Source organism: Tasmannia lanceolata, unplaced genomic scaffold (genome assembly GCF_043159265.1).
Source record: "Tasmannia lanceolata isolate RefF3 unplaced genomic scaffold, GAP_Taslan_0.1 ptg000007l, whole genome shotgun sequence".
In the NCBI taxonomy this organism is placed as follows: domain Eukaryota; kingdom Viridiplantae; phylum Streptophyta; class Magnoliopsida; order Canellales; family Winteraceae; genus Tasmannia; species Tasmannia lanceolata.
In genome coordinates, this window is record NW_027518684.1 from 8,438,282 (window position 1) to 8,465,797 (window position 27,516).

Sequence of the window (27,516 nt, forward strand, 5' to 3'; positions counted from 1 at the left end):
CCAAACATGCCCATTGTAATTTACAAAAGAAAAACAAGAATTCATTCCTTCAAAATAATTTCCTGATGGCCAAAGGCGCACATTGTGATTTACAGAAGAAAAAAGAGAATTCATAAATTTGCCCCTTTTTCTCTCTTGGGCCACCCCCTTGTAGTGTAAAAGGGTAGTCATAGATACATTGTAGTGGGCTGGCCCAAGGAAGAAAAGGGGGCGAATATATCATTACCTTTTTCAAAACTCACTTGCGCAAACTGTGTAAAAGTCTATTTTAGATGAAAAAACAATATGGCAAGGGGTATTATCATACTCATGTAAGTTAAAAAAAATTTCACCTAAAAGTGTGGCTGTGTTAAAGGGTTTAGGGGTACTATGGTCCTCATGAAAGTTGAGTATTTTTTGCGTTAAAGAGCCCTCAACGTGGAAGAATCTTACTCGAGCCCTCAAGACTAGCCCACGTAGAATCGCAGAGCAGTTTCCTACTCAACGTTGAGGAGCGAAGTTTTGTTCATCGCCTACGATATCCAAAAGTCTAGGATATATAGAAATAAAGCCATTAGTTGAAGCTTAGAAGAATATGTATTTTACTTTATATCAAAATTTTCTGCCCTGCCCAATGTGTATTTCTATAGACCTTAATCAACTCCCACACACTATATAAATGAAGATGATATCGGTGCTACCTTGTTTTGATATTGGCACTCCTTATATATTAATGGAGAATTTATATGATGTGTGGCCGTGAAAACACATGAAGTCTCAAAAAGTAGGTACGACCCGCATTTTTTGATGATCCAAACCGTTCATCTGTTTGGGCACAATGTAAATAAGTAGTGCCCCAAAAATCATTTCCATTGGAAAATCCTAACCCTCCGATCTGAACTGATCTGAATATGGAGATTTCCAAAAACCATTTATGGAATCTTCTACAGATCGGAGGGTTAGGATCATCCTATGGAAATGATATTTGGGGCACAACCTATCTACGTTGTGCCCAAACAAATGAACGGTTTGGATCATCAAAAAAAAGTGGGCCGTACCTGTTTTCCAAGACTTCACGTGTTTTCACGGCCACCCATCATATAAATTCTCATATTAATGTTCTCTGGGTAATTTATGAATGGCACTGGAGAATTACAGCATCCGTTAATAGCCCGCTAGAAAGTGAAAATAAAGGGAAAAGTGCGTGTATTGAACAAAGGTAGGGGTGTCAATGAACCCAAACGGTCTAATGGACCATCTGAATCTGAACTTAAACGGACGGGATCTAGGCAGATTAACTAGATCCATGGACACATTTTAGATCCCTATCATATATAGAATCTGAAATTATTTTCAGTCAGATCCCGACAAAAACCCATGGGACAGTCCTAAATCTAATCTGATTTTATTATACTATTTTACAAAGGGAAGTGATATACCCTCCCCTTTTGATTACTTGGGGCATCCCGCATCAGTGTACGTGGCAAGCAGCCCCATTGAATCCTTCTGACGTGAATTACATCACCCCTCGGCAGTCAACGTGGTAGTCAGCCCCATCGAATCCTTCTTACGTGAAGTACATCAACCCCTCCGCAGTCATTGATACACTGGGTTCCCCAAGTAATCAAAAGGGGTGGATATATCACTCCCTTTAAAACAGAGAATTTATATGGTGGACGGGCCTCCATGCACGTGCAACCCCAAAAAAGCAGTGAGGCCCACATTATAGTGAGGCGTGCATTATTTTGGTGATCCAAACCATTAAATTTGTTGGGGCCTGACATAGATAGGGTGTGCTCAGAAAATTCTCTCCGCATGATGATTCTAACCCTTCGATCTATAGATGTTTCCATACAGCGCCGTCCATCTCAAACCTCCACAAATCGGAGGGTTAAGAACATCCAATGAAGAAGTTTTTTTGGGCATCTACGTCAGGGTCCAACGAAGCTGAACAGTTCCTTTCAATATGTGATAATCTTTCAGATGGGATATCCATTGGGTATGGGAGATCAACGGTCCATATCATACGCACACCTGCCATGTAGGACCCAAGGTCAACTGTTAGGACTAAATCCTAAATAAATACCTCTCTGTCTCCTTCAATTAACCAGTTGATCGGTGAAAGATGTGAAGAATCTGAAATCTCAGTCCCGAGCAACTTCAATTCTTCCACTCTCAAGGTAAAACAAATAAAAAAGGCAAAAAAATAAAGAAGAAAAAAGCCCTCTCCATCATCCCTTCAATTTTTCACTGTTGCAGGATTTCTGGTAATTGAGTCCTTCTCGTGCCCTGAAGAGCTCCACGCCAAGATGAAGAGGATGGACGAATTGCTGGACCAGTTCGACTGCTCCACCACTTCTGACTGCTCTACCACAAATCAGGTATTTTACTAGCTCCCTTTTTTCAACTCAACTAAGCCTTTGTTCCAAACTAGTTGGGGTCGGCTAATGAATGCTTTAAAAGTTTTCATGAAGAACGTGAAAGGATCTATCCGGCTCAAATTGGCTAAGTCTAATCTTGACGCTAGTTTGGTTCGTATACCTGGATCATTTTCTGCTAGTAGGGGTGCAACTCGGATCGGGTTGGGTCGGGTTGAGGCCAACCCTAACCCAACCCGAGATTGCATTCTTTCAACCCTATCCCAACCCAACCCGATCCTCGGGTTGAGAATGGTCAACCCTAACCCAACCAGCCTCCAAATCGGGTCGGTTTGGGTTTGTGTTCGGGTTCGGGTTGAGTTGGGTTCATCTCGGGACAAATAGAAAAATACAAGGAAGAAAAGCATAATACATGAAAAACATGAGAAAACTAAAGGACAGAGGTCGGGGTCGGGTCAGGTCGGGTCTTGTTGCCTAGGCCTCAACCCTAACCTAACCCAACCCAAGAAAATGCCAACCTAACCCAAGCCAAAATCGGGTTGAACCCGTAGGGTTGAGGTTGAGCCCGACCCAAGTAGCACCCCTAGCTACTAGTACTAGCCCCCTTTCATATGAAATAAATAGGTGTTGTGCCCCCAAAATAGATTTAAATGTCGGGCCCTACCAGCACAAAGATTTAAACAAATTAATTCTTAGTCCACCAACCGTTCATGTTAGAGAGACGAGTTGGGGCGCAACCTATTTATGTTGTGGTCCATCAAATGGACGGTTTGGATCATCCTATGATAGTGGCTGTACGATTCATTTTGAAAAACATATGTGCGGGCTCAAAGATTTAAACAAATTATTTGTTGGGCCCACCAACTGTTCATGTTAGAGAGCCCTTTGATTATGTAAATAATATTTTTCCTGCAATCCAAACAGCGGTATGCTTAGCAACCGTGAAAAAGAAATTTCCTGGTTGAGAGCTATGGCCAAACGCCTGATTCCTAGCCATCGATCTCTATTCCACGCGCCCAAGCCATGATCTTATTCCCCATTGCACGCGCCCAAGCCATCAATCTCTGCAAACTCTGCTTTAAATTTCAAGCTGCATCCGCTCATACCCGCGCGTTCTCGGACGCTCTACGAAAACCACCCTTACGCAAAGAAGACTTTGCCTCCCTTTTGCATTATTGCTCAGACCCCAACCAACTCAAACAAACTCATTCCCTTCTTCTCACCACTGGATTCTCCCATAAAAACAGTCTCCTAACTGACCTTCTCACGGCTCTTATCCTTTTAGGAGACATGAACTATGCCCGCCACCTGTTCGATGAAATGCATAAGCCACGGACTTTCCTATGGAACACCCTCATAAGAGGCTACGTGAAAAACAACCTCTCTACACATGCTATAACATTATACCAACATATGCACCAAATGGGAATTCGTCCTGATAAATTCTCATTTCCTTTCGTGATCAAAGCGTGTGCCCAGCTGATTAGTGTTTGGGTAGGGGCTGAAATTCACGCCCTTATTGTCAAATTTGGGCTGGCATTTGATACTATAGTGAGGACTGAATTGATGGTCATGTATGCAAAGTTTGGGGACTTGGGTTCTACAGATTATTTGTTTGAGACAATGAGGGATAGAGATTTAGTCTCTTGGAATGCATTGATTGCAGTGTATTTGCAAAATGGGCACGCAGGCAAGGCTGTGAACTTGTTTCGTCGAATGGATTGTGCTGGGCTAAAGCCAGACCCAGTGACTCTTGTCAGTGTCCTATCTTCGTGTGCTTATTTGGGATCGTTGGAAATTGGGATGCAGATTGATAATCGTATTGTTGAACAAGGGCTTGAAAGGAATGTGTTCGTTGACAATGCATTAGTGGATATGTACGCAAAATGTGGGAGCATGGAAATGGCCTATCAGGTGTTTGAAAAAATGCCTCAAAGAAATGTTATTTCATGGAGCACAATGATAGGAGGTTATGCAATCAATGGAGAGAGTGAAAAAGCGTTGGCTATGTTCTCTGAGATGCAGAATGAAGGGGTGCAACCAAATCATGTCACTCTTCTTTGTGTGCTTTCGGCCTGTTGTCATGCTGGGTTAGTAAGCCAAGGGTGGAATTATTTCAATTCCATGTCTAAGTCTGATAGCAAAATCCAGCCGAGAATAGAACATTATGCGTGCATGGCTGATCTCCTCGGCCGGTCAGGATATCTTAATGAAGCCTATGATTTCATAAAAAGTATGCCTATTGAGCCGGACTCTGGCGTTTGGGGAGCCTTATTGGGTGCCTGCACAATTCATCAGAATATCGAATTAGGCCAGCAAGTTGCAGATATGCTCTTTAGTTTAGCCCCCGAAGCTGCGTCTTATCATGTGCTTTTGTCAAACATCTATGCAGCCGCTGGGAGGTGGGACAATGTTGAGAAGGTAAGGCAGAGAATGATAGATAATGGAGTTAAGAAAGTAGCTGCTTACAGCTCTGTGGAATTGAATGGAGAAATTCATGTATTTCATGGAGGAGATAGATTGCACCCACAGTCTGAAAGTATATATAATGTGTTGGAGGAGTTGATGAAGAAGCTGAAGAGTATGGGCTATGTGCCACGGACGAGTGTAGTGCTGCATGATGTGGAGATGGAGGAGAAAGAGACTGTGGTTGGAACTCATAGTGAGAAACTTGCCATCGCATTTGGGCTCATAAGTTTAAGCCCTGAATCTCCCATGAGGGTGATGAAGAACCTAAGGATCTGTGGTGACTGTCATACTTTTTCTAAATTTGTGTCCAAAGCTGTTAGGAGAGAAATCATCATAAGAGATAAAAATCGTTTCCACCATTTTAAAGCTGGTGTTTGTTCGTGCAAGGACTTCTGGTGATTATAACTGAAAATTTTCACTTGATGAACATGACGCGATACAGACCAGATGGTAAGAATTACATAACTGCAAATTCTATAACTAGGAGAGGTGGGAGAGGGTAGTAAAGAAAGTCAGGAAATAAGGAATGAAGCTTCATTAACCAAGATTCTCAAGTTAAACATTGTAGCCTGTATGATTTATTCTCAGCTTTCCAAATTCTAATTAATTCATTTGTTCATTCCCCTGTATGATTTATTCTCAGATTTCCAAATTCTAATCAATTTATCTGTTCATTGCTCTGGGTTATTAAGACTTATCAATCTTAACTTTAAATTTATTTGTAACATGAATCAAACTTCTTTACACCTGATCTATGGATGTTGAACTACTCTTTTCACCTATGACTATGATATCCGGTTAAGTTAGCAAAATAATTACTTATGACTACAAGTTCAGATGGCAAATGAAGCACATATAGCTATTGTATCAGGTTCTATAAAAAGAAATGGTCTCAGGAATAGTGAAGGGTATACTATTCCTTGGATACGCTCGCTATCCTCCGATTCACATCAAGAACAGCCCCAATGAGTAGGGTATACTATACAAGCAGATGAGCCAATCCTGGGGATGTGTGCAAGATAAGATTAACCAAGAAGGGTGGACAATCCCTAGAACAGCTTATCCAAGGATTTCTATCCCCGTGGAGAACAGACCCATTAGATGTTGTTTTATTTTATATTTTGTTATCTGTTGCTAAACTTAATACAAGTATGCGAAACACCCAAGGCAGTGTCTTCAAACACATGGAAAGATACAGTACAATGCCTCATCAATATTCTAATTTAGATACTTCAATACGAAATTTATATTACAAAATCTCAAGAATGATTCATCAAAAGTTTTAAAAGTAATTATGGAAAGCTCATACCCAAACTGGATTGTGGTCCATGTCACAAGAAATTCAATCCCAGGTAGTTCTGACCTAGTTGAGAAATGGTCACATGCATCCTGTGACCCACAACTACAAAATTGTCTATGTAAGCAAATTGCCTGAAGTTGATTTTCTCTAGCATAACCACATTTCTTACACCTGTGATTGAGTCCAACTAAAGTGCTGTCCTCCACAACATCAAGGGGTTTGGAGCCTCTGGTTGGTCAGTGTGTGGAGTCAAAAGAAGTCTGTAGAGCTGTGAAAGGTAGAAACAGATTCATAGTGTAGCAAATATAAATGAATAGGCTTAAATATGTGGAAGAATATGGATATGCATGAGATTCACATAGATGAACTTGCACAGGACTGGTTTTGACAGGATGCCAGAAACACATCAGCTAATTATGCTGTCTGTGCAAGAGGGTTGTCCAAACTGAGAAATTAAAAGCCCTCTATATGAAAGTCAACTTGAATTACAATGACCTAAGTTGATATTGTGAAATGCTAGCTGGCCATGAAACTCAGCTTTTAGAACAAACCAATGACCCTTCAATATCATATCAACCCTCAGCCAACAACTCTATGTTGAGAAGTGTTCAGTCACAAAAATTTAGCCTTTAAATGCAACCACACAAGGAAGCCATTAAACACAACACGGATGATGAATGAGTGTTGTTGGTCAAATCTGCTGGATGGTACACAACATGGCCTCATTTCCAATAAATTGTTAGAGATAGGCAATGTGAAGGGTGAGAGTTGTAGCTCATGCTATAAAATGCCTTTATTAGAAAGATAAGCCAAATTACCCAAAGCTGATAGAGGAGATTTTAATATAAAAAAATCCTCACATTATCGGTGGAAATCACTCAAGGGTCAATCCCATTTATGTACTTCTGGCACTAAGGTTAAACCTTCTTACTCTTCATTTTCAAATTTATGTGGATCGGCTCTCTTTTGAGTCTGATTTCAATGGTGCAGTGGTCGCATATTGACTGGTGTCTTAGATCGTTTTTTTGTGAACCATCAATGCCATCATTCTCTATACTAAACCTACTTTTTAATTCCAAACCCACATCTTTTGTCCTTATGTAGTATTGCTTCATTTGTTAACCTTCACTTGTCATTTTACTCTGAACATCCCTGTTGTCATTTTGGAGCAGCCTATCCTTACTACATTCTTCTCTTTGCATTCTGCAACTCATCATCCATGGTTATTCAGCAGTTTCACATGAAACTCGAAATGAATTTCTTCCATGAACTACGGTTGTTTTATTATAGACCCCCTTTCTTGATCCATTCTCTGAGTGGAGAATCAAAATAGTTGATCCCTGCCTAATGTTCTAGAAACTCTTTAATGAAACAAGCTTGAAGATCCTACTTTTGTAATGCACTTCGAGCTTATCAATAGAAATGGATTAAATTAAATGTAAGTAGATACTGAGTTAAACAATTCAAAAATATTTCTTTTCTAATCCAAAGTGTTAGAATATGTCAGACCAGGCAATATCTGTCAGTTAGATTGGGCAATTAGGTTAGATTAGGCAACTTATTTAGATGAGAATAATCTCTTGAATTACCCATAAAAAATCTCTTGAATAATAGGGCAGTGATAAATATACCCCCATATATTTTAAATCGACCCCCATGTCTCTCTCTCTCTCTCCTCTCTCTCTCTCTCTCTCTCTCTCTCTGTCTGTCTCTCTAAACACTGCCCTGTATGGGGGTCGATTTATCAGTGCCCGAATAATAATATGGAAACCTAATAGGCATAAGTACTCCTTCGTATTCTATGTGGCGTGTAGGAATTTGCTTGGTTCGGATCTTGGTTAGGCAGTCGGTTTCCTTGGTAGCAGTCTATCTCTTTTTTATAGTTTTCTTTATCTTTCTTATCTTTCCTTGTTTATCACTTAAGTGATCTATAGAAGCACTAATTAGATTGATCGTAACCATTGAAGATTAGTATCTAAGATTAGTGAAAATCCATTGATTTACATGGTATCAGCGAGGGTCAATAGGACCTCGCATTGACCATAACACCAGCAATGCCCTACTACGGTGAATGATCATCGATCTAGCGGTCCACTCCCTGTTAGATCTACCAACTCATCCACTCTACAAACTCCAAACAGTCATCATTGGAATCTCCACAACATGCTTCCAATTAGAAGTATTTTCTCATAGGGAATTCTATTATAAGATTCTTTTTTCTTATTGTAGAATTCTATTGTAATCAAATGTATGTAGATTTCTAATCCGCATACGTTTGAATGGCCCATTAGAATATATTAGGAGTTAAGTTAGGTTAGATTAGGCAACTTAATTAGATTAAAATAATCTATATATAGTTATCATTATCTTTGTTTATCTTTTAACTGTACAGTATAAACACTATTAAGATTGACTTTAATCATCTAATATTAGCATCTTAGATTAGTTAAAATTTATCTCTTTAAACAAAGTTACCTCTGAGCTCAACTCACCTGAAATTTCACGGATGACCTCAGGGTGAGCATTAAAAGCCCTTGCTTCAGTGGATGTTAGTACCATTCACGAGGTGGCGAGGTGGCTGGTCTGAATTGCGACAGACCAGCCGTGAAAAGCCTTCTGCGATGGAGCTTAGCAAATCCCTATAAACTTGACCAACAAAAAAAGCTCTGGGCACGTGATATACGAGTGCACAACCATGCTTTTCTTAGAGCATACGTTTCAGATCACGTGCTAAAGGAAAGAAGAAGGATCAACCCCTTCTTGTCCCGTTTTGTCAACGCTCAAAACATCAAAATAACAAAAGGAGTCTAATGAGTACAAAACCTTTTTGCTCACTCCCCCTCTCTTGTCTTATTTCAAAGAGAAACGACCCCTCCTTTCTCTTTCAATTCGAAGCTAATCTTTTTTAGTCCATGGGTATCATGCATATTTAGAGGCTAAATTACGATTTTAGCTACTTAAAGCAGCATTGCCCGAACAGTGGGTGGTCTAACATGCGAGAGACCAGCCGTGAAATGCCTTTTGCAATGGACACTAGCAAGTCCCATATAATAATATATCTTTGTCAATTCAAAAACTTAAGCTCAAAAACTAGATTTTTAGAGAAAACCAAATGCAACATTATTGTCTTAATGTCTATATCCAACATGCCAAAATTACATGGATTGGAGAGGAATGCTTAGTTAGGGCGCGACCTCAATGTAGTACAATAAGCGCACACACTCTTTGATTGATCTGGACCGTTCACTTGCTACAAGGATTAGATGACTGATGTGATTTTATGGCCATACAAGATCCAAAACAAGGACTGTCAAATGGATGGTTGAGATTAATCAGAGGTGGGACCAACTATGCTATAGTGGGCAAGCCCTAGGAATGTCTGAGTCTAACTATCAAAATTTTAATATGACTAGGATTAAGGAATGGCACTATAGTAATATGAGGCAGGTATGTTAGGTCATTTCAGTCGCCTACAACGAAGTTTCTAAATTCGTTGAAACCGAGTCGAGTCAAAAGGGCGTGCGAGCACGATATAAATCACCTGTTTTTCCCTCCTACAAATACACTGCTCTCTTCTCCATCTGAAATTGAAAGAATACAGAAAAACCATGGTTGTCATACAGAGAAGAAAATAAAAAAATCATAAGTTATGAACGCTTTCAATCGGGTATCGAGCGGTGGACTCGCTTCCCCGTCCCCGCCCCGTTCGCCTAGGTTTCGGCCAGGTAGAGCTCGGAGCGGGCGGCTCCAGCCAGCTCCGCAGCCTCGGACTCTGGCCCAACGGATCACGTGGGCTCTCCTTTCGGTGGTCCTCCGTCGCCAAGGTCTTTTTCTCTTCGCCCCTCTCATCTACATCGCTGGAATGCTCTTTTACATGGGCACCGTCTCCTTCGACATCGTACCCGAGGTCCGGTCCCGCCTCTCCCCTGGGTCCGTTTATCGTAGCCCCGAACTCTACCAAAACCTTCGCCCTTATATGGACTCCGATAACTCATCTGATGGGGTCAGTAATCCCTAACTTGTTTGCAATCTAGGTTTCAGTGATTGGTGGATTCTATTCTTTTCTTGCTTATGAATTTTGATTAAATCTCCAAGAAGAAATTTCATTTTTTAAAATTATTATTGTTATTGTTGGAATTAGATGTTTTTGAGCTCTCCTCGAATAACAAGACACATGATCAGATTTTGTAGGGAAATAAAACTCCATTGACTGTATAGAACCTCTGTAGTCTAAGCTCGAAGACATTTTTAGGTGATGGGATGTAATCAAACTTGCACTTTGATTTAGCAATCCTGTTATAAACTTCCAATCTCAAGCCATTGACTATAAAATCTTGAAAACAGATTGATTGCCTGAGGCTCTGACTCTTCTTATTTTGAATAATTGTGATGGATAAATGGAAGGACCTGAAGTGAAGCTAAAAGTAACAATGGTGGCCACTAATAAGCTGAAATAACATAACTAGAGTAAAAAGAAATGGGAATAGAATGGATCTTCTCCTAAGCAAAACATCAGCATATTCTTTAGAAGGTAATATCAGAATCTCAAGTGTAAACGTACATCCTTATTTTTGGGTAAATAGATGTAGAAGGTAATATCAGAATATCGGATGCCACTCCTTTTAAGACGATTCTTTGGAGATCTAGTATTTGCTGCTGGTTAATTGGGCTTTGGCAAAGGAAGAATTTTGATATGTCACTACGTAGGATTTTTCAGAATGTGGGAAGAGTTTCTTAATGGGAGATTTCCGAAGAAGAGAAAGGCTACCAGCCCCCCACGCCACCCACCCACCACACGCGCACACACACACACACAAATTGATTTTGCTGAATTGAGTGAATCAGTTGTTAGGATGCTGCTTTTGTATCAAGATTCAGGGGAAATTTGGAAGTGCAGGAGGGGGAGGGGTTACGAGAATATCATTAGCTGGGCCACCTTAAAGCGTAGAGGCCGTTAGAGGCTGGGGAAATTCCCTAATGAGATTATTGATATTTGTAAAGGAAAGGATTGGTTTTTCAATCATTTATTCAGGGAAGCTAATGATATGAGCGATTCATTATCTAAGGAAGGGCTAGTAGAGATGTTCTAATTGTGGGCAACCTCTACGCCTTATCAAGTTTGCATTTTCTGCTACTTTTTCTTTAGGGTCTTTTTGGTTGAACAAAAAATAGGAAAATCAATGTAAAAGGGCATATTTTCCTTTTCCAAGCAGTGTTTGGTTTCCATTTACTACACATGACAGTCCTTGTTGGCTGTAAATTTGGAAAGCCATCTTTTACTGTTTGACTTTTCCCTCAAACAAAGAGGAAATGGAAAGCAAAGAAATGGGAATATATTTTCCTTCTAGTTTTATATTACGTACATTGATATGGACCATTAAGAATGTTTTCTATTAACTTCTCAAAAATAGGGAAAAAAGTATTTACAATGGAGAGTCTTAGGGAAAACATCCATATTTGGGGTGACCAAGGATGTAAAAGAAGGGTGGCACCCACATCACATCTTCTATAGAATTTACAGAATTCACACTTGTGGTAACTTTTGGAAGTTGTTCTCTGTATTTTTGGGCAATATTTCTGGAATTTCATCCAGTCAAAAGACTGGGAATTTATTCTTTTTATTTTTTTTATTTTTTTTATCTTATTGCATCAAGGGTTTGACTTCTAATTATTCATGTATGCTGAGATAATTTTTTTTTTTTGAGGTAGCCATACGCTGAGATATTTATTATTTTTATGTATTGCTCACTTTGATGTTTGTGGTACATGTTGGTATTTGATGATTGGAAATTACTTAATTCATGACATGTTTCTCATGCCTTTTTCCCCAATATATTTTTTTCTTGTCCCTGCTACTCCTCTTGATGCTTTGTGTCGCCAACAGTTAGTTGCTTTTCTGCTATTAACACGGGCTATTGAATTTTAATGTAGTTAGAAACTGTATGGAGACACCCTTATAAAGGTGGTGAGTGGAGACCTTGTGTGAACAAGAGTTTACAAGGTATAAATTATCCCTGAATTTTGACACTTGTAAATTTGGAATGATATTTCTTCAGAGCATTTCTTCTTGGGAACTTTGATATTACAGTTGCAAAAAATGTGGACATAGAAGCATGTCATCTTTTTTTTTTTAAATAAATTATGCTGAATGCTGCCTTTTGTCATTTGCAAGCAACTTTAGATTAGTATATATTGATTTATGGATCCATTCTTTCGTCATTCTTTAAGATATTAGTGCTTTGTTTTTTAAATTTTATTTGACATCATGTCTGCAAACTGCACACGCACACACACACATATATGTATATATACATGTATATACATATATGCATATATTAACACATACATTCTAATGTAGGCTTTTATTTACTTTTACTTGACATGGTGTGTGGAAGACATGTTTATGACCAGGTTTAGTTGGGTTTGAGCTTTGAAGTTTCTTACATGGCCTGTGTAGTTGTCTCGGACTCAAACTGCTCAAGTCTGTCACCTCCAATTATTTACTTTTACTGTCGGGATGCCAATTTCTTTACTCCTCATCATTACCAGGAACCAAAGGTCCCTGACCAACATACGCACCCCATAATTGATGACTTGCCACTCTCTTGTCATAATCTTCATCCATTCTCTTTCCTTCCATTGATTCGAGATCTAGGTCTATCAGCTTACCGAAGATGGATCTGATGCCACTTAAAGTTGATGCACTCCAAGCGTGCAGTGGAACACCCAAAATGAAAAGCCAAATCGTTTTTGCTATTGAGCGGCAAGACAGGCACCAAGGATAAAGTCGATCCAGAAGTCCTCCCTTGGCCTCACTTCCTAACCGCTAAATGTGTGTCGCTTCTTTTTCTTTCGAAAACTCGAACAAGAAGGATCCTAACCCCTTCAACTTTCGGGTCCGTTTTGTTAACTTACCAACTTCTCCAAAAGCTTAAGCTATTGGAGAAAGGCGTTATTTATCTTTTATACTTAAACACTCCCCCGAACGTGTGGCCTACTTGGCAAACACGTGGCACATGTGGTCCCACTTTGGGCCGACCATCGCATGTGGATTTTTGCTATCCGGGAGGTTTGAACTCGAGACCTTTGGCTTTGATACCACGTTAACTTACCAACTTCTCCAAAAGATTAAGCTATTGGAGCAATGCGTTATTTATCTTTTATATTTTAACACTTTTGAATCTTCCATCTTCGTTTTGCCCTCTCTATCAAGATAGATTGATGGGAGACGATCCAAGATACTATGGAGAATCAAGGAGCATAAAGATGCGGTCTATCATTAATGTTTTGTATTTAGTTTTTAGGCTGTTATTTAAGCCTTTTTAAGTCATATGGCAGTAGTAGAATCCTTTCCCATCAATACCACGTAAGTTATTTGAGTGTTTCAAATAGATCCCACACATGTATTATGAAAATTTCGAGTTGGAAGAGTCTTTAAATCATTGGAAGGCATTTTAATCCAAAAGTGTTAGGATTTTGTTTAGGGTTTTAGAAACTTCTAGTTCTCTTTTTTTTCATGTATATATGTAGCCTCATGGCGCTTTTCTTTGATGCTATGCAAGGACTGAATGAATAAAAATTTGACGTTTTTTTCTCCCTTGTGTGGATGTGATGCATTTTCTAAAGTGTAATACTTCATATTAGGTCAGTTTTTGCCCCTAAACTCTCATCTTTCTTTCTTTCTGTTATCTCTTTCTTCTCCTCTCTTCTCCCCCTCATCCACTCTCGGTTGGGATTATAAGCCAACACCACCTTATTCTTCTTGCTTCTTACATCATTTTTTTCCATCTCTCCACTTCCTTCTCATATCTTTCTTTCTATTCCAATTTCTCTTTTTCCTTCCTTTTCCCATTTCTTTCTTCCCCCCTCTCCACCAGGTCCATAAACCACTCTTGTTTTCTAGTCCTACCTTGGGATAGAGCTAGGAATTTGATCATTATACAATAAGCAATAAAATTTTATAAAGTAAAACAAAACTAAAAGATCTCGCAAATTGTAACTCCAATTGAGATGCATAAATCTAGAATGAATTTAACGTGAAAAATATATATCCAGGTGTAGTGGATTTAGGCTTAAATCTACTCAAAAAAGCTAAACTAGATAAAGTTATGGCCGGTTTAGGCCTAGTTAAGATTTCCATTAAAGTTTAAGAATCTGAAATTTCCGTTTTCTCATAATACAATGTAATTCTAATTGAACTGTAAACGTGAAACCTACAATCACACATTTACATATAAAGCTTCACAATAAAATTCAACATGAAAAAAAAAACACTACAAATATAATATCCATCAAAATTCACATTAGAATCATCCATTAATGTTAATGTTAACGTAAATAGTTAATATTTTTAAAGAGAACTTGCTCTTTATGTCAATGTAACATTGGTAGTAATTATACTCAACTAAGCCTTTGTCCCAAACTAGTCGGGGTCGGCTATAGAAAAGTGGCAAAGTTTACGGCCGGCTGCCAGCCTGACGCCAACCCTTCTCCTTTATCCTGGCTTGGGACAGGCTGTGAAAAACACTGGTGGAGTTAACATTGGTAGTAATTATATGGTAACAATTTGTGATTAGCCATATTATATCTCTTATGTCTCTTATAATTAGATATTTAATTGTCAATGCCAATAATTATGAATATCAAGCTCTCTCTCTCTCTAAAGCAACTTAGTTTCTTTATTATAATTTTTATATTACTAAAGAAAAGTTGTCACCTACCAAAACACCAAGAAAGGTCCCCAACCACTAAAAAAGCAAAAGAAAGCTGTTATCGAGCAGCATTCTCCCACAGATACATAAAAATGGCAACTGATCTTATCGAGGGGAGGCGATAAGGACGACCAAGATTTTTATGCCCTTAGCACCTCTTTGTCTATCACTCTATCTTACCGTGCAAAACAAAGTATGTGGCTGTCCTACAAGCCTGTAATAGCCTATGGTGTCTGTCATAACCAAATGGAAGTACTTTGCATTTAGAGAAATGAGGCTTGTTGGGGAAGAAATGAAAGAGAGGGCATTGAGGTTTATTGAGGTTTATTGAGAGAGAGAGAGAGAGAGAGAGAGAGAGAGAGAGAGAGTGAGAGATCATCAGTAAACAAAATAAGCTAATATCGCCTCAACAACTTGAATTCAATACTAAATAATAGGGAAAACAGAAAATACCCCATAATTCTTGTCCTTTTCAGAAATTTTTAAAAAAAGAAAGAAAATTAACAAGGAAGATCATGAACCTGTAACGAGAACGCCGATCTGATCCTCCAACCAGATTACACCGAATCTGATACGAAGTTGTGATGCAAGCGCAGACTTTTCTAGCTCATCAACCATGCAAGAACAGGAAATCAATATCGCCTCGAAAACCCTAGGCTCGATAGAAAAATATGACATTGTGAGGAAACTCGAAAAACAGAAAAGCGTGCCGGGCATGAAGCCGCTGTTGGGGCATGAGAGGGATTATTGGCAAAACGATGTGTGATTTTGAGAGAGAGTTTCGCAGGTTGTGAGCTTCACAACCACTATGGGGTTGGGTGACGGGGTAAAGGGAGCGAATTTATCATTCCTCCTAAAAAATCGTAACTACTATACTTTCTGAAAAAAACACCAAAAATATCTGCTAACTAAAAGAGCTTATAGGAAAATATCCATATTTTCAGGAGGCAATCCACCCCCCACCCCGCCCACCTCCGCCTTGGCTCCTATCTAGGGGTGTAAACGGATCGAATTCGGAGCGGATATGGCTATATCCGAATTCGATTACAGTATACACTATCCGAATTCGGATTCGGATTCGGATTCAACGGATATTTAATATCTATTACCGAATTCGTATCCGTCGGATATTGTTCGAATTCGGATATTATCCGTATCCGTTTATCCGGTAAATTCGAACATTTTATTGCAGCACTTTATCTTTTTTCTCCTACTTACTAGAATGAATTTTCCAAACCCTAAAACTAGACTTCTACATTCTCTTCACAAAATTAACTCTCAAACCCTAAAATATATGAGATCCTCTTCTTCCTTTTAAAACAAAGGCAGAGAGAGAGAGGGAGGCGATGGGGATGGGGATGATAGTGTTGGTAGTGGTCTTTGGGTTTTTCCTTTTTTTTTGTATATGATGGAATGGGTTTGGGTTATTTTGATGGAATGGGTTTGGGCTATTTTTGTTTTTAAGTATTCACTTTTCTTATAGAAAGAAAAGATAGTGTGTCATTACTAAAAATAAATATTAATGATATTATTAATAATAAATAAAAAGAATTTACTTCTCGGATTCGGATGTTAAACGGATCGGATATACCATTTACCAGATTCGCATCCGCTAAGAGCCGGATATCTCATAAACGGATTCGGATAATATCCGCTTGAAACGGATTCGGATAATATTCGCTTTAAACGGATTCGGATGCGGACGGTAATCGAATTTCCGAATATCCATTTACACCCCTACTCCTATCACTACTGTATGATCTGTGATCATCACAAATTCCTTGTTCCATGTCATCTCCTTTGCATAGATCTTGCATCTACACTTTGCTCCCCTTCCCCATTCCTAATAGAGGATCTATCCCTATCGTTCATTTCAAGAACAAGTACTGCCTTCTCGGAAAAGCATATTCCTCCAGTCTGCTGCTCATCCGCTTGGTCTTTCTCATTCTGGCTGGATGTCCTTGTCTCCAATGATGTCTACTTATCGTACATGGGACCAGATCTTTAAACAGATCTTACATATGCCATGAAAGTCGAAAAATGGCCTTGTCTCCAATGATGTCTTTCCAGCCTTTTCTGATTCATCGACAACACTTTTTCCCACGTCTCAGGTTGTGGTGGTTAAGAGGATACAAATATCCACTGTTCAAAGAATCCTTGCACTACCACTAAATATGGCAAATCATAATCTATATCTTAGTTCCATCCGATCACAAGACTCCAAATTAACATCCCCTATAGATTATGACCAGCATAATTCTTTCATTTAGTTCAACATGAACCATCATGAAAATACTGAAATCAAAGCTGACCATTTCCTCATCATGCTGGGCCTTGTCAATTGTTCTCTCCATCCTCTCTTTTTTCACCTTTTCAATCTCTTGTTTTTCTTTGTATAGCTCTAGCTATTCTAGAATCTTCCCAGCAATAATGAAGATTTTATGTATTATTTTTGTTGCTACTCAGATTAGTCTTTACATTGCAAGGAATAACCTCTAACAACTACCTGCCATTATAACAGAGTCATTTCTCTTGGATACCAAATGAATCATAATTTAACCAAAATTTTCTTGGATACTAACCAACTTTTGACTTTGCTATTCATCATACACTGATTAATCATGTTGTGTGTTGTTTTTTATTGTTTAAGCTTTAAAGCCTTCTCCTTCCTAAAAAATTATGCTGAAACATGTCAAGTGTACATCTATATATAACTATATACACCTATCTATATCTTGAGATTTGCTAGGGACCATCACAAAAGACATTTCTCGAACCGGCTGTTGCATGAGAGAGCAGCCACCTCAGCCGAAGGGCAGCACTTCTGTGCGTGATCGTAGTATGTAACGTTGTCTCGTCCCCTCGAGTTACTCTGAGGGGCTTCTAGTCCTTCCTTCTTGACTCGTCTCGCAACGATGAAGTCAAGTCCATGGATTCCAAGAATTGCCTTTTGCGATGGTCCCTAGCAAATCCCATATATCTCTATTAATTATATTTTATACACTTTTTAAGTACATCTTCTCTCTCTAGTCTTCTCTTGTTATTTATCTCAATAATGAACTTGTAGGTTTTTTCTCGTACTAATGATTTAGTTATTATAATGTTAATATCAGTGTATGTCTAAAATTATAGGTTTGCCCGATTCAAACGGTTACATATATGTTGAGGCAAATGGTGGCTTGAATCAGCAACGAACATCGGTTGTTTTTATTCCTTGTTTCTGCTTGATGTAGTATTCATAAATTCATGTATTTTTTTCATGTTTTTGTATATTTCTCATCTAGTGAGACTCACTTGTTAAAACATATTTTGAAGCTTATATTTTCTGTGTTTTGTAGATAGGCAATGCGGTTGCCGTGGCAGGCTATCTAAATGCAACCCTTGTAATCCCCAATTTCCATTACCACAGCATTTGGAGAGATCCGAGGTGTTGTATACTTTCTCTCTCTCTTCTTTGATACCTAGTATGCTGTAGGAATTAAAGAGTCTATCAGGTTTAAGTACTAACTATTTTGTACATGTCAGCTTTTAGAGAAACTCTGGGTCTGAGTTCTTCTGATTCCATGTATTTCTTTGTTAGAAAGTTTGATTAGCATATTGTTAAACTGGCTTTTTCGGCTAAAGACATTCGAAGCTTGGGCAACTTTTGTGTTTAAGATAAACACTAACATTCATCCCTATTGGTTAACTTCTGCAATTATGTATTGATATATTCTGTGTATATTTATTTATCTTTATCTATATTTTTGTCAGAAACCTCATCGTGTTTGGCATAGCATGTTGGATTAAATCAAGTAATCAACTATCGTCCTAGTTGACTTGAATGAGAACTCAATTAAGCCACCTTCCGACCTTAGTCAAACATAGAACTCGCTCTAGATAACTTAAGAACACAGTTGGGGCTGTTCCATATTTTCCATTCTTGAGTGTTCTTTAGTTTCAGGTCATTCAGTATTTGACTTTGTTTGTAGTTTAGGATTTGTTCTACATGGCTGTTTGGAAGCACGCTCATGGATAAGTTTTTTTTCCCCTTTTGAAAATCATAGCCATTTTATTGATAAAAGACCGAGATGGATAGCCAAGCGCATGTTTGGAAGCACACTCATGGATAAATTTCTTGAGTTGCATGCTCATGGAAAGTTTCTTGAGTGTTCATACCACCTTTATCCAATCAAGTAATTATGTAAACACTAGGTAGCCAAATGCGGAGCTGATAAGTGCTAAAAGCATCTTCATAAGCCTACTCCAATGTGTTTGTTGAATAATGTATTAGGTTAGTTTAGACATTACTTGTATTAGTTAGGGGTATTGTAGTCATTGTATGTTGTTGCCCTAGTTTGGGCCTATATATACATCATATTCATGAGGAGCTCCCTAGTGGAGTCTTTCCAACCTTCACTCCTCTTCTTCTTCCTCTCTTCTCTAACCCTAGATTACTTCTAACATGGTATCAAAGCCAATGGGCTGATCCTTCAAGAAGGAAAGAAGAAGAGTATCTCCCTCCATGCCGTCATCCCTTTCTCTCGTATCTCGTATCTCTCTCGTATCTCGTTTTCCTCTCTTTATCTCTCTATAGTTTCTCCCTCAAATCTCAAATCCCTCAAATATCTCTCTCGTAGTGTCTCTCTAAACTTGTCTTTAAAACCCCTTTTTTTTTTTTGAAGAAAATCTCTCTCGCGCTCGTGTCCTTCCCTTCTCCTCCTCCTCCCACTGCCCCTCTTCCCTTTCTCCTAACCCCTCCATTCCCTGCTACAGTGACTGCTACAGTGACTGCTACAGTAACCCGCTACAATACCCAAATAAAAAAATAAAAAAACCATTTCTATACCCTAGAAATCTCACTCTTTCTCTTTCATTTCGTCAAACCCATTTCGTTTTTAACCCATTTTCCCTCGTATATCTCAAAACAAAATAAAAATCATGTTTGTATTACTTGTGTAAACCCATTTTGGGTTCTCCTCCACTCCAAAGCTCTCTTTATTTTCTCTTCTCTATAGCTTTTTTGGCCTATGGCCTTTGTCTTTCTCATCTCATCTTCAAGGTGCACTCCAAGTGTTTGATGAAATGTCTCAAAGGGGTTTTGTGTCTTGAAAGAGTTGAAGGCCTTTGGCCTCAACTAGAGGAGGAGTGTTGTCTTGTATTGTTTCTTGTTGTTCTCTTGTGCTTGTCTTGTTGTCGTTTTCTTATCATTTCTTTCTTTCTATTACCTTCTATGTCTTTTATGTAGTTCTTCAAGGCGCGCACCAAGTATTTGATAAAATGTCTGAGAGAGGTTTGGTGCCTTGTTTGTCATCTTTCTTTTTTCTTCTTCTCTACGGCGCACAAATGTCCGAAAGCAGTGTAGTGCCTTGTTTGTCTTCTTTTCGTTGCAAGTTGAAGGTATTTGAGGGGGAGTGTTTTCATGTAGTTCTTTGTGTCTTTTCTTAGGAGTGTTGTCCACTTTGTTGACTTTTCTTGAGGGGGAGTGTTGTTAGTGTTGTCTTTGTCTTCTTGAGGAAGTGTTGTCTTGTTTTCATGTCTTGTTTTTCATGTCTCATCGTGTTATTCGGCCTTATGCCTTATCCCTTCATGTTATCTTCTTCTTCCTTTTCCGGGCGATGGCTTTCATATCCATCGTTGGTCGGCCCTCTTACAGGTGACTGTCTTTTCCCGTCAACCTCTCCTTTCTGGGCTATGGTTTCCCCATCGTTGGTCGGCTCTTTTCAGGCAACGATGTTCATGCCGTCGACCTTGTCTCCAGGCGATGATGTCCCCATCGTTGGTTGGTTATCTTCCTCTTCTTATCTTCAGGCGTCGATGTTCATGCCGTCGACGTTGTCACCAGACGATGGTTTTCCCATTGCTGGTTGGTTATTCTCTTCCTATCTTATTATCTTTTCAGGTGACGATGTTCATGCTGTCGACGTAGTCTCCAGATGATGGTTTCCCCATCGTTGCTCTCCAGGCAACGGTTTCTCCGTCGACCTTGTCTTCGATGGTTTCCCCATCAGTTGCTATCCTCTTCACTTGGCGTTGCGCTGCTTCTCCAATGTTCATTGTGCGCACCTTTGGTGTGCCCCTTTTGCTTGCTGGATTGTAGTTGTTCTTGCCATGGCGCCTCCATTGCCCTCGATATGCGGATATGTTCACTGTGCTCTCATTCAGGGAGAGGCCCTATTTGATCGCTCTCGTTGTTGTGCTACTTCAGGGGAGCTACTCTTTTGATGAACATTGATCTCGATGCTGTTCATGGTGGCTTTTGTTTTTTTGTTTATGTTTTTCATTATGTATGTACCACACCAGCTTGAGGATGAGTGTTATACCAAGCTGGATGTGCATGAGCTTCTTGAACTTTTTTAGTTGTTGACGTAGTTCTTTGTAGCAAGCTGGAGCTTCATAGTATATACACTCCAGCTTGAGGGGGAGTGTTGAATAATGTATTAGGTTAGTTTAGACATTACTTGTATTAGTTAGGGGTATTGTAGTTATTGTATGTTGTTGCCCTAGTTTGGGCCTATATATACATCATATTCATGAGGCTCTCCCTAGTGGAGTCTTTCCAACCTTCACTCCTCTTCTTCTTCCTCTCTTCTCTAACCCTAGATTACTTCTAACAGTGTTTTGTTGGGGTTGGGTCGGGGGTGGGAGTGGGGGTGGGGTAATTCACTCGTTTTAGACAAAACGCTAGGGAAGTCATTCCTCAAGGACCAAAAAATCACATAAAATTTAACAAGTAAAAAAATTGAAAATACTAGATAACTTGAGAAGTAAATATAGTAGTTTGCCTCCACGATGTCATTGTGTGGTGTTTGTTTTAAGTTTCGAATTTATCGAGGAGTTAACGCCGAGAGGAGTTAATGCTTCTGGGGAACTAACCGGGTCTCGTTTGAGCCATTGCCAGAGATCCTCCAGCTCCAATGGGACCCCTCCACTCACGACACTTTACAAGATTGATTACCTAAGTCACTCAGGACAGATTTTCCATATGTACTTATTACTAAGCCGCAAGTTCACACATGGAAGGCTCACCTCTGGCTCTGGGTACACCCACTTTGAATAACCAATCAAGGTCGGTTTTCTCCTGATTGCTAGCCGCTACCATACTCTAGGTACTCGCCTAGCTATGATGCCGATATTTTAGATATGCCAATAGTGTACCCAAACACATGACACTGGGCAAGGACGTTGTGAGCGTTCACTTTAGATTAAGACAGGTAATGTGGCCACACTAGATTTCGATCCCTCCGAAGCCAAATGCAACACATATTTGTCATCATCAGATGTGCCAATTGGGTCACCAGTCAGTTGTAAGGCAGTCGACTGGGAGTCAAGGTCATGATCACCAGCCGGAAGACAGCAACAAACAAATCTCTAAGCCCATCATTCCTTTTAGGAAACATGTAACATATACAGGAGTCTTCCCTATGGTTGTGAGGCTTCGCCGACTGAGAACATAGGCCCCTTCGACTGAGTCCTGGTCATGAGACAACCAAGAATAAATCCCTCTTATAAACCTCTTAACAATGTTCTTACAAAATCAGCCGTATTACATTTGTTCTTTGCAATCTATTTCAATTTCAACTTTTTTTCTTGGGCTTCACAGCAGGAATTCAAAATCGGATGTGCTTTGAGGCTTGTTTCATCTTTTGATACAGTTTACAGATTATTTTTTATTTCTCTACAAGTTTCTGTAGTGTGATTTTTACTAATTTGCATGAATAGTCATAGCAGGCTTGCTGTGTTTATTTGGTCGGTAGTTGGTGCATAGCATTTTATTTACGACATTTTACCTGAAGCTAGTTAACTTTGAGCTTTACTGTTGCAGCAAGTTCAAAGACATTTATGATGAGGATTACTTTGTTAATACCTTGAAAAATGAAGTACGAGTGGTCAGTAAGCTGCCTCAATTCATGATGGAAAGATTTGGCCACAATATGAGTAATGTCTTTAACTTCAAAATAAAGGCGTGGTCTCCTATTAAGTATTACAAGGATATGGTTCTTCCAAAGCTACAAGAAGATCGGTTAGACTCTTTTACTTATTATTTTTCACTTGTGGGGTTCTTTGCATGATTCACTGTAAACATGCACTAAAAGTTGATACACAATTAAGTTACCCTTCAAGCCATCGTTCAAAAAAGAAAAGATTTAATCCATTGGTTTTTGCTGTTGAAACTTGAAAGTACACTGCTGGTATTATTAGTTTTGATATGTGATTAAGTTGGCACCCTTCATCACCCTGAGGCCATGTTAGACATCTATTTCAAGCAGTTTGTTTTGTATCATTCAGTGAAGACTTAAAGGGTGTTGCTATCCCTGGCATAGTTTTCCTCGTTGTTGGCATTTTCATGGCAGGATAGGTCTTCAGAAACTTCTTGCTTTATCAGTTATTTTGAAAGTATTCTGTTACATTTGTGTAAATTAGTGCTTAATATTTATACGAACGATGATGAAAGATATTATTTATTTAAATAAGTTATACATTTTTGTAAAATGACCAATAAGTTTTAAGCACTTTCACTTTAAAACATTTGAAAATAATTAGAAGGTATTGATGTAGCTCTTAAGGTTATGTCTCTTTTATTATTTTTTTATTTTTTTGAAATGCTATTGCATTTTTTCTATTTTGTATGTTAATTGTGATGGCTATTTTATAAGGACAAGCTCCCATTCAAAAAATATTTCAAGGACAAGCTGCAATGGAGTTCCTGAAGATTGGCTATGAATTATTTTCTTCTACTACAGATATATAAAGAATTTGTATTTATCAATGTTCAAAATCTCACCAATTCAACATAGTATTCGGTCGACTTGGAAGGGAAAGACTTCTTTATTCTTCTCATTCCCTTTTTTTCCCAATGCCCTGATTTTAATAAAAGCTGGAAGAGTGAATGCTTTGAGAGATTTTGTATTTGAGAGGGGGATACTCAACTCAACTCAGCTAAGCCTTTGTCCCAAACTAGTTGGGGATAGAGGGAGGGAAATCTTCACTGCTTATTTTAGTTATGGATCTCAGCCTTTCACTATTAATCTTCCGAATGTAAATAGGAGCAATATTTTGGCATATCCAAAAGATAACCCTGACACTTATTGTTTATTACTATTTTCAGGCTTCCTCTTCTTAATCTCTATTATTTTATGATTTTGCATCTAAAATTGTTTGGTAAGTATCTTTTTAAAACTCAATTTTCTCTTTTTATGAATTGAAAACCAGGCTTATAAGGATTTCCCCTTTTGCAAATCGACTGTCATTTGATGCTCCTCCAGCTGTTCAACATCTCAGATGCTTGGCAAATTATGAAGCACTAAGATTTTCAGAACCTATAGAAACTTTTGCTGAAACTTTGGTTTCACGGATGAAAGAACACAGTGTAATCAATAATGGGAAATATATTGCAGTGCATCTTCGCTTTGAGGAGGTTAGATTTCCACCCCATATATACCTTGTAAACTTATGTTAGATTTCCACCCCATATATACCTTGTAAACTTACCACTCTATACTTGAAATACCCATTGAGAGAATTTCATGAGAAGTGTGATTGTAATGTTGATACATTTTCCTCATATACAGGATATGGTTGCTTTCTCCTGCTGTATATTTGATGGCGGGGATGAAGAGAAGAGTGACATGGATGAGGCAAGGGAAAGAGGTTGGAGAGGAAAATTTACTAAACCTGGTCGTATTATACGGCCTGGAGCAATCAGGATGAATGGGAAGTGTCCTCTCACTCCTTTGGAGGTAAATGCTCATTGCTTCTCTACAATTTGAGTATTTTTTATAACCATTGAATTTCTCAAAGTTTATATTTGCACTAGGTTTCTGAGTTATATTGATTCTTTTTGTCATTTATACCATCAGGTCACCATTTTATTTTAAGTGTTGCTTAGCTTGTCCTATATGTTGAGTCGTTCCATTTCGAGTGTTCGAACTGCAAAATGGGTCTACTTATATGTATATGTGGTGATACACCATCTTCTGAGTGGCCCAGCTCGCTACCCTCCAAGGAACTGTCCAATTATTTTGTGGAATAGCCGACTCATCATTGAAAGGTCAAGGGAATAATGCCAAACTGGTTGAGACAGACTGAGGAATGAAAAGACAGTTCATATTCTCATCCAATCTTTTACAAATGATGCATATGAACTCAAATTTAATTTACCATTTCAAAAAAAAAAAAAAATTGATCGCCAATCTAATCTTTCTATGTTGAAGGTTATTTCTGTCCTTGACCTGATACTTTAATATCCCAAAGTTAGTTGTTTGAAGGGGCTGTGAATTACTGTTCTATATAAATTAGCATGCTGACCTTTTCTTTATTAAATTTTATGATCCTACAATGACCTTTATGGTCCATGCTCTGATTCCCACCTTACTTTTGGGGCTTCAGGTTGGATTGATGCTTAGGGGCATGGGATTTGGTAATAATACATCTATTTATTTGGCATCTGGAAAGATTTACAAGTCAGAGAAAAATATGGTTCCACTTCTTGAAATGTTTCCCCTTCTACAAACTAAAGAGACACTGGCATCAGCTGAAGAACTTGCTCCTTTCAAGGTATGCTTGTTTATACTATTGCTATTAAATTGTTGATTCTGTTTTGTCGGATATCAAAACTTTGGAGGTCTTTTGTGAAGTCATAACTTTAACTCAAAGTTACTGCTTCTAGAACTATTCTTCCAGGATGGCTGCTATAGACTACACTGTTTGTCTTCATAGTGAAGTGTTTGTGACAACACAAGGTGGAAACTTCCCTCATTTTTTGATGGGCCACAGGAGATACTTGTATGGAGGACATTCCAAGACAATAAGGCCTGACAAGCGAAAATTAGCGATACTATTTGGTAATCCAAAGATGGGGTAGGTATTCATACGATCCTGAGAAATCCAAGTTTGCTTTTATTATTATATCTGCAGAGCCATTGTGAATATCCTGTTTGTATTTGGTTCCCTTAAATTTTTATTTTGTCATTGTTTGTGCTTTCCAGTTAGCTGTCCAAGATCTTATCGATCACTATACAGAGATGAATTGAAATTCATCTCATTCAAATTACTACATTTTTCTATACAATTTTAATTCTGGATTTTCTGACCCTTTTTTATTTTCTTACTTTGAACTGTTCACAACTTACTCTGGCAATTGCGATTGAATGTAATACTTAGGGAAGTACATACATTGACTTTGAGTACTGGATATGTGCGCTTCCTGGATTTACAGGTTCTTCTGGAACTATAAAGAAATATGGGTCATATGGGTTGGAAACCAGACACCCTTGGAGTAAAAACCCCTTTTGGAATACAGTTAGGGGTCGTTTGGATACGCGGATTTTAGAATCTTGGATTTCCTCAAAATTGTAGATGGGAGACGAGAGAAGAAAGAGACCAGCCATCATTTTCTGATTTCTTGCCCTTCTTTCCGACAGCAAGAGAGCAGGAGATCATCCCATGTTTCCAGGTTTTAGAAATCTCAGGATGGGGGAGAGATTTCTAAAACCTGAATTTCTTACTTAAAATCCAAGAAACGGTGTCAGGACAGCATGCAGCAGCTTGATCATGAACCATCTTTTACACTGTTTTCAAACTAAAACCTGGATTCTAAAATCCGTGTATCCAAACAGCCCTACTCTTTTAAATCTATACCTAATATGAGTCTCCTCTTTACTGTATAGTGTTGTTCTTTTCACCCATTTTCTTTGAGAGAATGAAGAAAGTTATTAAAAAAAGAGGAAGAGACGAGAAAGAAGGCTTGGTGCTTTAAGTTTGTTCTGTTTTAAAATGAAAAGAGAATTTAGAGGAAATAATACTTTCTGAGTTCAAATTAAAAAAAAAAAAAAAAAAAACTTTCTGAGTAGAATCTGCATATAAACAGAGCAACCTCTTTTGTTTGTTTTTTATAAACTGTGGGCACTTTTCAGTTGTGGCAAATCTTTTTTGTTTTGACCACCTATCCACCATTGATAATGCACAGATCATTTGTTACAAGGATTTAGCCTCTCAGATATCTTGATTATGCTGTTTTTGTGTTGCAGATGGAAAACCTTCAAGCGTCATATGTTAGGTATGCGATCTCATAGTGATGCCAAAGGGATTGAAATCAAAAGACCAAACGATTCCATATATATGTTTCCCTGCCCTGACTGTATGTGCCGATTAAACAAGTCAGAAGATGTCAGATCCTCATCAGCTCCATGATTTGCTTCAAAGGAGATTGTGGGTTTATTTATTTTTCATTCCATTACTTGTTGGTGTGCCCTTCGCCATCAGCCTATTTTTTCCATTGGAATCTAATTTTTGCATGTTCATTTGGCTGGGGCACCCTCCAATTTTTGAGCTCCATAGATTTTGGTGGAGCACATTGCTCCAATTCTTTGGGCCCGCGAGAAATTTATCCCATTGTACATATTGGAAGAAGAAGGAAAGGAAGCTTCTATGGCAGGAGTAGCCAGGCATTAACATCATATGCAGCTCACATCTGCAGCCATTGTTCTAATGCTGCAGCAACATATTGGATTCTTCTGTTTTGCACCAAAAGTTTTGTATATGATTCAATTTAATCATCTTTTAGGCACCACTGTAAAAAAACAGGAAAAAAAAGTAACTAATTGATCACAAATATTGATTTTATCTGCTATCAGTTGTTGAGTGCCATTTTATTCTTACCTGTCCAGTCATATTCACTTAGTCTTTTATGGTTTCCCAC

General features: G+C 38.6%; 2 protein-coding genes across 4 annotated transcripts; both read left to right on the forward strand.

Annotated features, from left to right (window-relative positions):
- Positions 1–2,097: 2,097 nt before the first annotated feature.
- Positions 2,098–5,530, forward strand: LOC143880918 (Tetratricopeptide repeat (TPR)-like superfamily protein). Of its 2 annotated transcripts, XM_077383898.1 has the most exons (3): positions 2,098–2,159; positions 2,239–2,360; positions 3,643–5,530. In XM_077383898.1, the coding sequence occupies exon 3, from the start codon at positions 3,648–3,650 to the stop codon at positions 5,223–5,225; it is 1,578 nt and encodes a 525-aa protein (XP_077240013.1). In that variant the 5' UTR covers positions 2,098–2,159; positions 2,239–2,360; positions 3,643–3,647; the 3' UTR covers positions 5,226–5,530. The 2 variants fall into 2 exon arrangements, with proteins under 2 accessions (XP_077240013.1, XP_077240012.1); XM_077383897.1 differs by lacking the exons at positions 2,098–2,159; positions 2,239–2,360 and having other exon boundaries at positions 2,378–5,530.
- Positions 5,531–9,635: 4,105 nt separating this feature from the next.
- Positions 9,636–27,471, forward strand: LOC143881724 (protein ESMERALDA 1-like). 2 transcript variants are annotated; one of them, XM_077384976.1, is made up of 10 exons: positions 9,636–10,129; positions 12,058–12,127; positions 17,970–18,037; positions 18,176–18,264; positions 22,642–22,839; positions 24,030–24,234; positions 24,389–24,556; positions 25,206–25,373; positions 25,486–25,676; positions 26,846–27,471. In XM_077384976.1, the coding sequence occupies exons 1-10, from the start codon at positions 9,776–9,778 to the stop codon at positions 27,006–27,008; spliced, it is 1,674 nt and encodes a 557-aa protein (XP_077241091.1). In that variant the 5' UTR covers positions 9,636–9,775; the 3' UTR covers positions 27,009–27,471. The 2 variants fall into 2 exon arrangements, with proteins under 2 accessions (XP_077241091.1, XP_077241092.1); XM_077384977.1 differs by lacking the exon at positions 17,970–18,037 and having other exon boundaries at positions 18,180–18,264.
- Positions 27,472–27,516: the final 45 nt, after the last annotated feature.

What these genes read in the sequence shown, in the direction of transcription:
- LOC143880918 (XM_077383897.1), top strand. Translation starts at nt 3,381, where the DNA reads ATGATCTTATTCCCCATTGCACGCGCCCAAGCCATCAATCTCTGCAAA.
- LOC143881724 (XM_077384976.1), top strand. Translation starts at nt 9,776, where the DNA reads ATGAACGCTTTCAATCGGGTATCGAGCGGTGGACTCGCTTCCCCGTCC. An exon ending in TGAATCAGCAACGAACATCG is followed by an intron (nt 18,038 to 18,175) that starts GTTGTTTTTATT and finishes TGTGTTTTGTAG; the next exon opens with ATAGGCAATGCGGTTGCCGT. An exon ending in AGCATTTGGAGAGATCCGAG is followed by an intron (nt 18,265 to 22,641) that starts GTGTTGTATACT and finishes TTACTGTTGCAG; the next exon opens with CAAGTTCAAAGACATTTATG.